Consider the following 17,117-nt stretch of genomic DNA (forward strand, 5'->3'; position numbering starts at 1 on the left):
AGGTTTTGGTATCTTGGGATCTAAGAATGTTGGCTAATCTAAAGGGAGGAAATACCCCATATAGGCATGCCGATTATAGGCTATTATATTTAATTAATTAGGCATCTGATTGGTGGAAATGTCTCCCAAAGAGGCTGCACAATTAGGATGTGCATTTGCAAAGTGGCTGCTAGAGGCCTATCTGGTTATTACTGGAAATATTGTTGCACTCGAAATGCGTTTCAGCCAATGGCAGCGTTCAGTACAAACAGCTGACTATTTTTTTTTGTTTTGTTCGTGTAAAATGTTGCCTAAATTAATAATTAGTCCATCAATGAGATGAAAATCTGGAAGAGCATGCAGGACTGGCTGGCAGACTGTGGACCGGTGAATGGAGGTCACCGCAGACACTGAGCGAGTCTCTCAGCGGTGAGACAGAGTGGGGGAGAGGGAGGACGGACAGCGGCCAGCCGCCTTCAAAAATGGCGTCTCCGGAGGAAAATGAGTAAAAAATAATAAAACGCGGCCTGCTTTCTTTCTCGTTCGGTATATATATGTGTGTAGTAGTCTCGCTGTATTTTTTTCTGGTGTGCGGGAAAAAACTCGTCGTCGCTTTTACTCGAAACGGCTAGAGAAAGCAGAAATATAGGGAGCGAGCATTTGGGGAAATAAAAAGCAGCCCTGTTTTATTTTGATGCGTCGTTACTGACAGCTAGCATCTGCTGCTAGCTTGCACACAGCTCTGCTCCGAAGGGGGGTGGGAACGATTTGCATGCAAAGAAAAGAAAGAAAGAAAAGAAAGAGGAGGAAAAAAAAAGGTTTTTTTTTTTTTTTAAATTGGGGATTTTCTTTGGCTCGTCTGTGAGGAATGATTGGTACCAACGTGGCCCGTCGATGGCAATCTTTTTCTGGTGCTAGCATCGTAGCAAAGACTAGCTTAAAGAAAGGGGAGGAGAGACGGTGAAAAAGGACGCATTCAAATCAAATGTTTATCAGCAATTCGCCCATCGCCGGCGGAATCCGAGGCATCTTCATCATGACCGCGACTGATTTTGGACTAAATCTGCATTCGTGGAAATGATAAATGTGAAAGGCGTAGGAAAAGGAGAAAGACTGGCTTTTTTTGGAGGTGGTTGGATTATAACCCCGTAGACCCCCCTCTTTTTTCATCCAGCTTTCTCCTCCTCCCCTCCATTTCTCTTTCAATATGCTGTTTTCCACTCCTGAGGACTTGCTTATGAAACCGGGGAAAATAGCCTGAAACCGAGAACGGGAAAGACTGGATTTTTTTCCGTAATCTGCTCTGCGACGTTCTCGTTGCTTTCGTCCTCATCGCACACATTGTACACCACATAAATGGATAGAAATTACCCGGGAACAGGATTTGGCGATTTGGGCGCAGGAGCAGGATGGAGTTACGAGAGATCGGCAAAAGCAAGGTATGCATTGGATTCAGACAATGTGCATGCATCACTGGTACTTTGCAGGACACGATGTGGCCCATGTAAACAAATTGTCGCCATCGGGGTTCATATATAGTGCCATGCCTTGCCATTATGTGTAGTGCATTGTCATCCAAACAGTTGCATAGTAATAATATTATAAACAGGAATGGAGCAGTGTGCGTGTCGTGGGGGTGGGCGGGGTGGAGAAAGGGAAAAGGTTTGGGGATATGAATTGTGTGATTGACAGACGTGGGCTTTAGGTGGACCTGGCGGGTTGGAGGTGGGGGTATGTCTGGAGCATCCATAGGAATTATTGTTCCCTGTGTGCAGGCCTGGACACAGACCCTGATAGATAAATTCACTGGATTGATAGGAACTGCGAAGAGTGCAGACGCAGCAAAGCCCCTCACAGCAAAGCCCCCCTGACAGACATCAACAAGAAGAACTGATACATATTTAAACCGGGAAGATACATTTAATGCAACATTTTTATTTTTATTTTATTTTTATAAGCGTTACATTGTAAAGAAAATGTGAAATAAAAAATCACGAGGTGGAGGAGGTGCCATACTCACACAACTGAGATTTCTAATGCATTTTTGCCCAAGCGTGATCTAGATAATTGGTGGTGGGTTTTTTTTTTTTTTTTTTTTTTTTGATGGTTTATGTTAATTTTCATAATTAATTTGTGGACTATTCCTACTGCACCAATCTTGCAATTTACTGTTTGTCTAAGAATGAAAAAATAAATGAGGCCAGGGTGAATTTATAAGATGATGAAAATTGCCTGGACTGTGCAAGATAGCTCTGTTTATTAGCTTTACGTTAGCATGCAAGCTAGCGTCAAGTTGCATGGGAGTCAGTTGAGGCCTGTGCACACAAGCATCTTTGCCTGTTTTTTCAGCTGCACGTATTTTAAGATATTTTGACCAAGAGTTAGCTGCCTCACCCCACTCAGAAGACACCATGTTCCTACGGGAAGTGATATTTGGCTAAACAAACCTGGCTAGTTGCTAGTGTTTGCATGCAGCTTAGCATGCATTTGCGTCGACTTGCACCATCCAGCTGTTAGCTACATCCACATAATCAGTGGTAGCGGACAAATGAATCGTTTGTCTTTTGGTATAAATGAAGGAAGCCGTATTTTTCGCATGGCTTAAATCTGCACTTTGGTTATCAGTGGTTTATTTACACGTAAAACGACTGGCCTTGAAGTTTGGGCCTAGTCTCTGCATTTCTACCATAGCTGCTGTGCATCGCTGCTAGGCGGTGCTACCAACAGCAAGAAAGCTAGCATGTTATCTGGCCAGCCAGCCACGCATTTCATCTGTCTTTGGGAAAGCAAAGTTCTGCAAGTGGAAAATCTTTAGCGTTGAATAATGAGCTTATCCAGTTTGTCAATTTCTAAATGATATAGTAGTTGGGTCTTGTGGGGCCATTATAATAATTGCAAATTAACTACCACATTATTTTTGCATGCCACTTACATTTTTGGTTTGACAGATTTGCATCTACTGTAATACACTTTGTTGTAATGCCCAAGTTTGTAATTCTGTCATGGATCATTAGTTTAGATATTAATTGGAAAATCCCTCCCCTTAACTTCAAATACAAATCAGGCTCATCGGGGATTTTGGTTTTCACGTGTAGGCAACTGTTGAGAAGTTCCATATGGAGACCAAACTAATGAACAGCCTTGAGTTGACAACTAATGTGATTTTTAATTGAAGAACAATTTACTTGCATCTAGTATTTTGCATGTTTATTTTTATAATGACCTGAGCCTAGACAGTCTTTTCTCATGGGTCACATTTTGGGAACAGATTAGGTTTATGTAAATGTACTCTGAAATTAATGACACTTCACAATCCCCCCCCCCCACTCCCCTTCCTCCGTAGTCTTGTATATGGGAGTTCCAGATCATCCCACCCTGAGTCTGAGCTCCTTCACCGACAAGCCTACGCCACCCCACACCCTCTGCAGGGCTATGCCACCAATCACCACCCAGGGAGCTCTGGCCAAGGCGGGGCTTGGGGAGCAGCTGGACGGAGTTTGGGTGAGATAAATGTCATACCTTCCATGTCACTACCATAAGGGGCCCCGGCAATGAATTATTGTGTCTCTCCTTCCAGGCCCTGGTAGATTATTGTCATTGAAAAATGTGCACATTATAGCTGAATTGAGTTGAAGCCCTAGATGTTAAGATTTCATTAAAAGCCTGTAGTCACAGGCAGCCTTCATTTGTTTAGTTTACCAAAATCTTGAGGGTTATTTTGAGCAAAAGAGGTTGCATACTTATAGTTACACTCTACTACTGACGTCCTGATTAAGATTTGCATGCACGACAGCAGGCTTACCAAATAAACTTAATTTTCTTTTGAGAAGATTAAATTAAATCTTAAACCCTCTCTCTTATTTATTCTCATTATGTAGTAAGATTTCATCTGCATCTCTGCTAGTAGCTGTCAAAATTTGCATTCTTAATCAATTAATCAATTTTCATGGTTCTCTTTCCCTCCCAAAGGTCTGTCGGGGCTATTTGACACTGGCTTGCACCATGCCAGCCCCTCTGCCCCTGATGCCTCCGTGATGAATCTGATCTCAGCCCTGGAGTCCCGGGGTCCCCAGCCTCCACCCTCTGCCTCCTCCCTTCTCTCCCAGTTCCGCACACCATCCTGGCAGACAGGTGGGGCTGTGTTAGATCTTCCCTCATGTGTTGACATTCAAACAGGCCCAACAGTCAATATGACATTTAAAGAATGTTTGGCTGCATTATTATTCAGACAGTGTAGCTATTTTAGCATTTTCATATGAAATTTAAGTAGTTAACTTTACTTGTTAATAGTTTTACTCTTCAATACTTTTAAAATACTAATTTCTTGCTTTCATTATTTCATCATTTTAAATGACAGCTTGATTGATAATGAGTAATTTTGTAATGTCTTCCTTTTCCTAACAGCGATGCACACGCCTGCTCCTCCTGAACTATTCATCTCTGGAGCCCTTCCTGGCTCTGGCTCCTTCCCCTCCTCCTCAGCTCTCTCAGCCTATCAGCATCCAGCATCCTTCCCCAGCCGTTCTTTCCCTGCCGCCTCCCTTTCCCTCCAGGACACGCCCACATTCAGTCCTACATCCAATGGCCTACTCTCCCCACATGACCCCCTACTACACATCAAGGCCCCTTCCCAGTCTAGCCTGGGTTTTGATAGACTCCTGTCGTCGCAGGGTGCTGCTGCAGCTGCGTACAGGGGCAGCCAGGATCCCACGAGTGCCACATCAGCCCAGGCGTCCTCTGCCAGGCACCTGCAGTCACACCAGTTCAACCTGCTGTCAACACAGCTCCAGGACCAGTCGTCCCAGCTGTACAATGCATCAGTCTTTTCTTCAGCCCAGCCCCAACCTCAGTCCCAGTCCCAGTCCAATTCGGCTCAGGAAAGGGCCGTGCCCCGGCAGGACAGCGTTATTAAGCACTACCAGCGGCCCACGCCAGCTCAGTCACAGCTCTCATCTTCTGCTGCCCACTCCCTTCAGCACTACCTCAGCTGTGGAGGGGCGGGGTACCAGCAGATTGCCACCCACCACAGGCACGCTGGCCTTTCTTGCAGCCCACTGGGTGACCAGAGCCCCTCATCTGATCACAAGCCCGCCTCTCGCACTGAACAGTATCGGCCAATCATCCAGCCTCCCTATTCCTCTTCATCCTCCTCCTCATCGTCTTCCTCCGCTGGGAAAGGTACCAAAAGCAGCTCCAGCAGTGGATATTCTTCTGCCAGTTCAGCATCATCCTCAAGAACTCCTCACACACCCCCTTCTGCTTCCTCTACCTCCTCTTCCTCCTCCTCCTCTTCTGCCACCTCTGGGGCACATCCTTCCAACTCAATCCCCACTTCTAGCTCTAGCGCAGCCCCTTCGAGGCAACAGCCACCCCCTCAGCCAGCTCCTCCTCCTCCGGCCCCTCAGCAACAGCCCCCTGCCACCTCCACGTCAGCCCCCCAGTCTCTCCCCAAATCTTGCCTCTCAGGCTATGGTTCTCCTGTGCCCCCAGTGAAGACCCCCACCTCTGCTCTTACGGGCCAGACCCCACCCCAACAACAGACACAGTCATATTCCCCTAATCAGCCCCCTACTTCCCACCTGGCTCAGTCCTATGGAGGCTTCAGTTCACCACAAGCCCAAGACCTGAGCTCAGGTACAGGTGGGAAAGGCTATGGGAGTTTAGGAGGGCGAAGCCAGTCATACTCTACTGATATATATGGAGCTGACTCTGCTTATGGATCACTTCCATCCTCTCTGGGTGGAGCTGGAAGCCCATCCCTGGGCTATGGAGCCCCAGGTCACTCCCCCGCCCTTTTAAGGTCAAGTGGTTCATCAGGTAGTGGAGCATCTGGGGGAGGAAGCAGTAGCGGCACAGGAAGTGGGAACTCTGGGTCAGGTGGAGGAGCGGGAAATAGTATGACCAATGAGAGAGGTGGAGGTGGTAGTGGTGGAGGGTCTTACCATATTCCAGACTCTAGCCCCTCTCCATCCGGCAACTCGGGCATCATCCGTCCAGGGTTGCACTCCCCAGTGCCCACCTGCCCCACACAATCTCCAGGGGGTGCAGGCTCTAATAAATACATTTCTTCAGTTCTCTCCCCCACCTTCTTAGCCTCCCCACAGGGCTACCCTGATACCAGAGGCCCGAGCTCCCAACCTCAGTCCTATCATTCCACCTCCTCCAAAACAAAAGCAGACACTTCCATGCTAGGAGTGGGCTCTCAGAGATCCCAAGAGGAAGTAGATGATGATGATGAGTTCTTGATCCAGCACCTACTGCAAGCCCAAGCAAGTCCTGGTCCCCAGGCTGCTCATCACCATCCTCAGCAACAACCCCAACAGACATCCCAACAAACACAGCCTCAGCCCCAGTCAGTGCCCCCAACCACTGATTCAGGAAAAGGGCTGAGCTATGACATGGGTAAGACCTCTGAGGAGAGGTATCACCCTCAGAGTGTCATACGTACCCACAGTGCTACATCTACTGCTGGAGTAGGTAATGCAGGGTCTGGAGGGTCCATCTCAGGGCTGGAAAACCAGCTGGAGATGTCACTAAAGAAACAACAGCAACAACATCAGCAACAACACCATCATCAGCAGCAACAGCAGCAAAGGAATGAGAGGTCTGTTGGAAGCAGCAGGAGCAGTGGAGGGAGAGGCAGTGCTGAACAAGTGCACTCCCATCTCCATCACCATGACAACCTAGGCTCAGTAGTCCACTATGGGCGGGGTGATCCGTACACCCAGCACTCCCTTGCGCCCCAACACTCCTCACATAGTCAGCATGTGTCCTCACACACACAGATACCGTCCCACACCCAAATGGAGCTCCAAAAGAAGCCACAGGAGCGTACTGAAATCCCTTACCCTCGGAAAACACCCGAACTCCAGCAACAGCATTCCCAGTCTCAAGCTGCTGCTTCCCTCATGGACTCTCCCACTGATCAATCTCGTCAGCCACCACACCTGCTCCAGTCAGTTCTGTCCCACACTACCCGCAACAAACTGGAGCCTCATCAACCGCACCACAAGATGGACTCTCATCGGCAACACCAACAGCATCACAAAATGGACTCCCACCAACCACATCAGCAACACCCAAAAATGGACTCACACCCTCAGCATCAACAGCACCAGAAGATGGACTCCCATCAACACCAACAACACCACAAAATTGATTCTCATTCACAACATCAACAGCACCATAAAATGGACTCTCATCCCCAACAACAGCAGCACTCTATTAGCCAACAGCAAGCTGTAATGGAAAGTGCTGGTGGGGCACTTGGCTCAAGTAAACATCAGGCTCAGTCTCAGTCCCAAACCACCCAGCTCCAGCTTCAGCTCCAGTCCCAGGCTTTGGAGGTGGCAGCGGCTCACTACAACCACGGGCCCCCTTCCCATCAGCATGAGCAGAGCCAGGTTAAACAAAGCTCAGTGGTGTCTTCCTTGGACATGCTGGAGCGCTCCCTTTCTCAGACCTCCAGCACAGACGTAGCTGTTGCAGAGGACAGACGCGGTGGAGCAGGCAGCGGAGGAAGGAGCGGCGGTAGCAGCGAACGCCACAGACAGCAGGAGCAGCAGCAGAGGCAGCACCCGTCCCACCACCACTCACAGCAACACTCAGCCTCTGAACTCCACTCCTTCCTCTCTGAGCCAGATATTGGCTTATCCACCCCGTCTCACATGCACCACCTTTCACAGCACCACCCGCAGCAGCAGCAACAACAGCAGCACCCCAGCTCCCAGCACCAACAAACCCACTCTCATCACCCTCACACCCAACCCCACCCTCACCATATACCCCCACAATCTGGCTCAGGCCACTCCCAGTCTCAGTCTGACCCACAGCCACTGTCATCCCAGCTCACCCCTCAGCAGAGCCAGCTGGACCAACAGCGCTCAGAGCAGCACCAGTTTGACACAGTCAGCCCAGTGGAGAAAGCAGACCAGAATCAACAAAGTAACCGCTTTGTTCCCCTCACTTCCATCTGTTTCCCAGACTCCCTCCTTCAGGATGAGGACCGCTCCTTTTTTCCAGGAATGGAAGACATGTTTTGCGCAGAGGACTACAAGTCAAGCTGTGCTGGAGGTGCAGGACCAGGGCAGGAGGAGATGAATGAAAGCCACACTGGGCAAGAGGGAATGGATTCCATGAAAGCTGGACAGAGTGGAGGTGGAGCAGGGGGAAGTGGTGGAGCAAGCTATGACATGATGGGTCACCATGGTGGAGATCAGGGTTATGAACCATACTGTCATGGCCTGGAAGAACCCAGCAATAACACCATGACTCTGGATCTAGACTCTCTAAAAACCCATGAGCTCCCTTCCACTGTCAACACTGAACAGCTAGGATTGATACAGTCCCAGGCCCCAGCTATGGGTATGGGCTCCAATCCTGCTGGTCCAAACAACCCTGGAGCTAAGATGTCCTCCGGGCCTGGAGGAACTAGCGCAGGAGCTGGTTCAGGAGGCCTCCAGTCTCCCATTTTCTGCTCATCTCGTCCCAAGAAGCTTCTCAAGTCCAGCTCTTTTCATCTGTTAAAGGAACGTCGAGACCCCAACACACTGCCTAAGAAAAGTTATGCCCAAGAATATGAGTTTGAAGATGATGAGGATAAAGCTGACCAGCCAGCTGATATTCGGTTAAATAGCCGGAGGCTCCCAGACCTATTGCCAGACTTGGTGTCCAGCTGCAGGAAGGGAGGAGGAGGAGGAAGTGGGTCTCTCAGCCCTTTAATGGGCGATCTCGACTTCTACCACTCCTCTGGCTACTCCTCTATGGGTTCACACTCTCTTCTGCCTCAGGATGCACCCAAGAAGAGGGGCCGAAAGCCCACTAGACCCAAGAGAGAGGGTCCCCCTAGGCCAAGAGGCAGGCCTCGCATCCGACCAATGCCTGAGCCCTACACTCCACGAGGAATGATGGGGGAGATGGGTGGAACAACAGTCGGAGGGGGATTCACCGTGGAGGGCCGAGGTAGGGGTCGGGGTCGCGGAAGCAGAGGTAGAGGAGGAAGGAGGGAGGATATGTACATGGAAATGAGCGGGAAGGAGCAGGATCAGATGCACCACCATCACCTCCATCAGCAGCAGCCACAGCAGCTCCATCACCAACCCCAACAGCAACTACACGAGCCTATTCCACCTCTGAAGGTCAGTGGTCTAGAAATGGCTTGGAAATTCTTAGACAAATTGTCATTTAAGCACAGGTGTGTTGCTCATAAATGTAAAAACAAACCTGTGCATAGCTGCTACTAGCTATGTCTATATAATCTCTTTCATTTTCTCAGTCTCTGTTTCTTACTCCCTTTTTTCTTTTCAGACTAGTCACATTTAGGATTAGGCTCTGTTTTATGATGTCCCATCCTGTTTTCCAGATTTTTGTAATGTATATCTGTACATTGAGGCAAAGTTACTTTGAATCTTACTGTTTTCTTTCTTTTGTTTTAGATCAAGTTACCAATTGGTACCCTGTCGTCCTCCGATGCCTTGCTGAGGACGGACTCTTTGTCTGGCACGGAACCTGCTTTATCAGACGGCTCAGTTGGCTCCGCTCCCTCCCTTGGTTTAAGTCCTGGACCCCCCTGCAGCGCTGACAGCACCAGAAGTCAGGACAAGAATAAGCAGAAAAGCCAGATGATGAGTGAAGGAGTGGATGAAGAGGGGCTGGAGGACAGAGTAAGAGCTATTCTTGCTATGTAAACAAAGAATGCTAAAAAAAGTTTCATAAAGCTCTATCTTAACTGATTTAATTAAAATTAATTTTCTTAATAGTTGCAGAGTTCACTACTTCAGTGGTTGTATTTGAGTTAAAGTCTCTCTTTTGTATTACTTATAGGGCGATGAGAAGGACTCAGAGTCCAAGGCTGGCTTTGTTGCTTCGTTTTTGGACTTCCTCAAGACAGGGAAGAGACCTCCAGGCCTGGACATCTCCCCAGGAATGGAACCTGACAACGGTGAAAATTCACCCTGTAAATCAGGGGGTCTGCGTCCACTGTCTCCCGCACCTCCTCCTCCACCACCACCACCTCCATTCGGGGACAGTGAAGGGAACGGGGGTCTGGCACTGGGCAACTGCTCCAGCCCAAAGCGCTTGGAAGATGAGCTGAAGAGGAACCTGGAGACCTTGCCATCGTTCTCCTCTGATGAGGAGGACTCAGTCGGAAAGAACCAGGACCTCCAGAAGAGCATCTCCTCAGCCATTTCTGCTCTGTATGACACTCCTCAGCTGACCTCTAACATCCAGCCCCAGCTATCTCCTCCACCTCCACAGCATCAGCCTCAGCCTACCCAGTCCCCGCTTACTCCCACACTGCAGCCCCCCACGCTTAGCCCACAGCCTACCATGCATACCCCTCACGCCATGCCCCAGTCCAACGAGCCTGATATCCTCCAGCCGGAAGATGGAGACATGGATGAGAACAAAGAGGAGGAGAATGAGGAAGAGAGGAGCACAGGAGGGGATGGAGAGAGTGATATCACAGAGGATAGAGAACCACAGCTGGAAACCTTGGGTGCCCCTAATCTTGACAGTAAGGCTTGGAATGAGCTTTTTCTTCATCTCGTGTCCCATTTTCTTGCACATTGATTTTTCTGCAGCTCAGCTTAAGAAAATTAATACTTTTTCCCCCTCAGGCTGAGGTATTACTGTATTTTTAGTCTCGTAAAATGCCTCATTACTTATTTGTTATTAAGTATTTGATTAAATTCTTGTGGCTGTTTTGACATTGTGTTAAATTGATCTGTAAAACTGACCTTAACCTTAATCTTGCTCCTCTTTCCTTCCAGCGCCCCTCCCCGAGATTCCTCCAGCACCAGAAACTCCTGAACCACCCTCTGTCCCTCCATCTCCTGCCTCATCATCCTCTTCACCTTCTCACTCCCCCCTCCCTCCCCTCTCGCTGCCCTCACCTCTGCCTCCGCCAGAAGAACAACTGGAGAATTCCCAGCCTCCGAGCCCCGTTGCTCCCACTGCCCCCTCTTCGCCTCCTCCACCACCCGCTACTCTCCCTCAGCCGGCAACTCCCCCTCCAACCTCCCCTCCTCCCCCATCTTCATCTCAGAAGGAATCTCCCATGCCATCTCCAGAGTCCCCCGTCTCTCCCGAAGAGCCACCACCACCGAAGATCACGTCTTTGCACCTTGCCCAGAAGCAAGAAGATGCTGCCATTGCTGGAGAGAGTGAGGACGATGAGAGCGAGAGTGGAGGGGAGGGCATCTTCAGAGAAAGGGACGAGTTTGTGGTGCGGGTGGAAGACATTCGAACTCTCAAGGTATTTGTGAGCATGTGTTTTTTTTTTTGTGTGTGTGCTATTGACAGTTAAAGAATTTCGAAGTGCTTTGTGAGGCCAAAAATGAAAAGAAATTAAAAACAGAATAAATAATTTTAACTAATACATTTCACTGATATGTAGGTGCCAGTACAAACTAAAAATAGAGTGCTTTAATTTATTGTTAAAACTAAGGAAAAAATATTAGGGCCAATAAGTTGGTGCTCCTTTTTAAATGACTTGAAACTTCAGTAACTGCCAAATGACATTTTATACTTACCTGTGTGTCATGTGTTTGGGCACAGCTGGCTCTGCAGATGGGGCGTGAGCCTCCACCCATCTGGAGGGTGCAGAAAGCTCTGCTGCAGAAGTTCAGCCCAGAGATCAAAGATGGACAGAGACAGTTCTGCGCCACAAGCAACGTGAGTTCTCACCAAGCCCTCCGTAATCTAACCACACCTGCAGTCATGTTGGTTTGGTTTCTTTGCACAATCCCAGCTGCATCATAACATGTAATGAAACTACTGGTGTGTGTGTGTGTGTGTGGACCATATTGTCAAAGTAATAACTCTAAAAGTTGTATAATTAAATTTTTATTATAATGTTTCTGACTCAGTACCTTGGCTACTTCGGAGATGCCAAGAGGAGATACCAGCGAATATATGTCAAGTTTCTGGAGAATGTCAACAAGAAGGACTATGTCAGAGTCTGCTCTCGGAGACCTTGGCGCAGAGCCACACCTGCTCTCAGGTACCAGTATTTGCCATATCAAAAATCCCATTCAGATTAAAAGACTTGCTGGATTTGTGATTGGACCCCCTCTTAGAACCAAGCCTGGGGGAAGAGCTCCTGGCCCTATACTCATAGTGCCAGGCACATGGCCTTGGTTGATTGCACCTAGATATGTAAAGGCTATAAATACTTGAAACATCACCATTTTGGTATTTTCTAAAGACCATTTTTAATTGTAGGGTTTTAGCAGTATATATGAATTCTGTTCTCAGAAGTAGTTTAATCTAAAACTATTTCTTCATGTGTCACAGGCGCCAGTCCCTCCCAAAAATGGCTTCCCCCCCTGCCACCCAGGCACCACCGAGAGTTGTTGAGAAAGAGGAACGAGTGGCTCCACCAGTTCAGCGAGAACAGAGGGAGAAAACAAGGACCGCAACGGCGACAACAAAAGAACAACGGGAGAAGAAGGAGACTCCAGCTGCCGTGCTCAAAGCTAAGGAGAAAGAGAAAGAGAGGGATTCGGAAAAGGAGAGGGAGAAGGAGAAACGAGTACAGCTGCAGCAGGACAAAGTGGAGAAACGTGCTGCAGCAGCAGAACGAGGTAGAGCGAAGGAGGAGAAGAAGGCACTGGAGAGGAAGGAGAAGGAAAAGGCTGAGCGCCCACCCAAGTCCAAGCCAGCCAAAGTGAAGGCAGAGCCACCACCCAAGAAGAGGAAGAAGTGGCTGAAGGAAATACCTTCATCATCTGACTCAGACTCATCGGAGGAGGCAGCTAGTGAGAATGAAAGTGAGATGCCATTTTGATTCTTTGTGCTTGCATTTTGCCATCACAAGTCATTGTAATAGAATTTTGTTTGACATTTGAGGCTGTAATACAAATCAGGTGTTATTTATATGATGTGTTACAGTAGAAGGTTGGCATTGTGTAGTTTAAAACTCTGGTTCTCATCCACTCAGTGCCAGTGAAAGGTGGAGTGAACAACCGTGCTATGAGGGAGATGTTCAGGAGCTATGTGGAGATGCTGGTTAGCACAGCCCTGGACCCCGACATGATCCAAGCACTGGAGGACACAGATGGTAAGGACCACAAACAGCACACGCTTTCTGTTTATTTAAAAATCTACTGACGTATAGGGGGACAGAAATAGAGTGGAGAGCTCAGGTATTGTATGAGAGAACATCTCTAACCCAACCTGTCTGGTAGCATGTTTACTGCAGCTCGGATGTCAATATTCATGTGAATAAACATCGCCACTACTCCAAAGTAGCTGCTGCCAAGGTTCACCTGGACAAACTGCCCTTACGATAGGGGATTTGTTAGAGAATTCTTCCGTATATTAAGAGGAATCTTTTAATGGTTTTGAAATCCAAATAAACAAGGTGTGACAGGTTGAAGGGAAGCCCCAGGAATGCTGATAGATCAGGAGCCAGAAAGAGCCGCTTTGAATCTGCCCTTGGTATTAAAATGATTGGCAGCTACATGAATGATGACTAATGAAACTTCCTCTACCTTGATTGGCCACCAGATGAGCTTTACCTCCCACCGATGAGGAAGATTGACAGCATCCTCAGCGAACAGAAGAGGAGGTTGTTAAGGAGAGTCAGCATGAGCTCTCAGCACCAGGTAATCTGTCCTAATTGTACTGCTTCTCTCTCTCTCTCTCTCTCTCTCTCTCTCTCTCTCTCTCTCTCTCTCTCTCTCTCTCTCTCTCTCTCTCTCGTGCCCTTATGACTAAAAATACATCTTCCTTTTCAATTTGTATTTCACATTGTGGTGCTTCCTTAATGAAACTTGCTGGTATGCCAGTGGCACACTATAAGGGCAATACCAAAGTCTGTCAATAAGCTGTATCATTCATGTAATGGATTCTACTAATGAAACAGTAGATTCATTGATTAGTCAATAAACAAAAACTCATTTATAATGCTAAAATGTCCAACATTTACATGAGGATTAGTTGCTTTCTTAATTTCATGTTTAATTTTCATTGTAAATGCACATTGCCTTGGGTTCTGACAATATATATACTAAATATTTATTGGAGACAAGATTTATTGGTGATGAATATAATAACTGACGCAGTCTCAAGTTTTTTTTTCTACATTTCTGTCAAGATATTTACTTGTCTGTCTCTCTGTGTCAGCTTCTGACTTGTAACCTCCTTTTTCTGCCCCTTTCATGACAGGAGGTCCTGCATGCTTACCCACAGATCATTGTAGACCCCCTGGACTCAGGAGTGGTGAGGGTGCGGCTAAGCGGGGATGCTTATAACCGCAAGACCCTCAACAGAGTCAAAAAGACCCTGCCCAAACCACAGGTAAGTGTTTGTGTGTGAGAAAGTCTTTTGAAGGTCAGTAGGCTCTTAATATAATTACATGTATTTTACAAATCTGTGAGGGTTAAAAAAATTGCCCCCACTAAGGATTACCCTTTTTTGCATCATACCTTTTTCTCATTTTATTTGAGTCCTCAAACACCATTGGGACCTCTGTGTACCATTGTGGGAGAATTTTAGCCTATAAACCAGGTGATTCTTTCTGGCTGACACCGAAACCACTGCGTCAACAAAATTAACCATTACTGTAAAAACAGTGGGGGGGGGACAGATGGATCACTGAGGGAAGAGAGGGGTAAAACGGTACCAGCTTCCCCTCTTAACACCTGCTGCGAGTTTCCAAACCTGCTCAACTTTCTCTCTTTCTCACATGAAACTGCAATATTAATATTCATTTATATTTTTGATAAAACTGATTGAATCTTAATCTGATCATTATCTCTCTCTTTTTTAAGGACCTTAAACTGTCAGCCGATTCGTATCGGATCTACAGTCTCTACCACTCCCTGCATCACTATAAATACCACACTTTCTTACAGTGCAAGAAAGAGGTAAGCAAACACGTTTCTAGTATTGTAACATTAATAGTAACATTTTTTAATTACATTTTAAGCCATTTCCCTCAAATATACCGTATGAGATATAGGACAAATGTCATGCTAGACTACACAATGCCAGCTTGTATATGCTTTCTTTTCCCTGGTTTTGAGTCTCACCATCGCAATCGTGTGTGCTTCTGTCCCACTTTTCTAGACCAACACCATTGAGCAGGCAGCTGAGGACCCGGGCCAAGAGGAAGTGGTGCAGCAGTGCATGGCCAACCAGAGCTGGCTGGACACCCTCTTCAGTTCCTTCATCGAGCTGCTCACGCTCAGCACCAAAGCCTGAGGCAACTACATAAAGAGAGACAGAATGAATTAAAGCAAGAGGATTTTTAAAAAAGAAAATACAAAAAACGGAAAGAAATGGATCCTACTGTACAGCCCCCCGACCCTCTTCAAATCTCTGAGATCTGAGGATGAATTTTGAAGGCCCTTGACGAACACAAGGGGGTCTGTTCATGTGACCTCGGACACTGGCCTCTTGTTCTTTTTCTTGTTGTTGATCAATGACTAAAGAAATGTCTTACTTTTGTGAGAGAGGAAGAACCCCACCGGATCAGGGGTCACTGGTGGGTCAAGAGGGAATTGACTGTTGGTGAAAAGGGAGCGACGCAAGGCGGAAGGACAAAGAGGAGGAGCCGTAGCGCCAAGTCAACAGAGGAGTCACTGACATCTTGTTAACTGTGTGTCATAAAGACAATAGTTCAAAGAGAAACTATTACCACTTAGTTTTTACATAAATTATTTTTTTGAAGACTAACATCAGCTGTTGGCTTTTGAAAAGAGTGGAAGAGGGTGAGAATGCTTTTTAAAAACTGCGTGTAGAGTGTGCCGTGAGCAGCGTGAACATGGACTCGTCCACGGATAGAAACATGAAATGTGATAATAAAACACTCTCTCTCTCTCTCTCTCTCTCATCCTGTGCTATGTGAAGGGCAGCACCAGTCAGCTGTGTGATAATATATAAACACATTTTTATTATTTATATGAGGAGGTTTTTAACTTAAACTCTCACAAGCGCTGGGTTGCTGCCCTAACATTTTAAATACCTTTTTATTTCCCGCAGGTTCAGTGTACAATCGTAACCCACATATCCAAGCCGTCTTCCCCTCTATACAAAAGAACAGACACCGAGACAGAAGTATTTGGTGTACCACAGTGGGTGTAAAATAACAACAAAAAAAAGAAAAGAAAGGAAGACAAGAAAAAAAGAAGAGAATGGGAAAATCTATTTGAAACTTAACATTGTTGTGCTTCAGTTCAGTCATCAGTCATGCAGGTGCAAAGAAAAAGAAGTAAACTATCCATTTCCCATGTGGGAAGAAGGAGTATAAATAAGTAATATTTAAAGAGGAAATAGTCATTTCATTTTTATCATTTTGATGTTTGTGCATACTATGACTTATTTTGAAAACAATCTAATTTTCCATAAAAAAGGAAAAAAAGGCGTGTAAATATTGTACAGTTCTTGATGAAATTCTTTGTCCTTCTGTACATTAACTCTCCTGTATTTGAAAAACAAATAAAATCTGCAAAGAACAAATGGTGTTTCATTTCCCTACTGTGAGAGAGTGCGTGTGTGTGTGAGAGTGCGTTGCAGAAGGAAATATTGTTTTTATTCCACTACAATTATCTTTCAGCTTTATTAACTGGCTACTTTATACATTTTTTACAGACAAAGCATATGAAATACTTATTGAATATGATGTTTTGTTATAAATTAAACTATCCAGCAGTATATAAAAGTACAGCTGAAATCATTAATCAACTATTGATGAAACATTTCTACTTCTGTGAGGATTTTCTGATTCCTTTTAATTTAATGTTAATTTGTTTTTAATAATTGTGAGGTTTGGTTTGAAACCATTGTGAAGGTGTCACTGGGTGTAATTGTGACTGAATTTCTCACTATTTTCACACCAAACAATCAAATAATTGATAAATCAACAGATTAATAATTGCATTTCCATACTTTTAATATCTTCATATATGCCATCAACCTGCCAGGGAATACAGATGAAAATGAGCCTGCATGGCTAAATCTGGCACATTTGAACGATGGACTCAAATAAATTCTGATGTTAATTCATGTACACATTACCTCCCCTTAAATAAATAAACAAATAGATAAACGCATGAATGCTAATGACAGATTCTAATAGTACAACAGTCACTGGTACATTTTCTGCATTGATTACCTTTACTTTTAATAAT

The 17,117-nt window shown here is 46.2% G+C and overlaps 1 protein-coding gene across 1 annotated transcript; it reads left to right on the forward strand.

Annotated features, from left to right (window-relative positions):
- Positions 1–16,446, forward strand: LOC127372944 (proline-rich protein 12). The gene is made up of 15 exons (XM_051416871.1): positions 1–1,418; positions 3,323–3,480; positions 3,949–4,110; positions 4,384–9,116; positions 9,414–9,641; positions 9,802–10,495; positions 10,752–11,236; positions 11,539–11,655; positions 11,850–11,983; positions 12,277–12,752; positions 12,923–13,042; positions 13,492–13,589; positions 14,152–14,283; positions 14,757–14,852; positions 15,055–16,446. The coding sequence occupies exons 1-15, from the start codon at positions 1,336–1,338 to the stop codon at positions 15,187–15,189; spliced, it is 7,851 nt and encodes a 2,616-aa protein (XP_051272831.1). The 5' UTR covers positions 1–1,335; the 3' UTR covers positions 15,190–16,446.
- The last annotated feature ends 671 nt before the right edge of the window (positions 16,447–17,117 follow it).

The sequence above is a fragment of the Dicentrarchus labrax genome, unplaced genomic scaffold (assembly GCF_905237075.1).
Source record: "Dicentrarchus labrax unplaced genomic scaffold, dlabrax2021, whole genome shotgun sequence".
Taxonomy (NCBI): Eukaryota; Metazoa; Chordata; class Actinopteri; family Moronidae; genus Dicentrarchus; species Dicentrarchus labrax.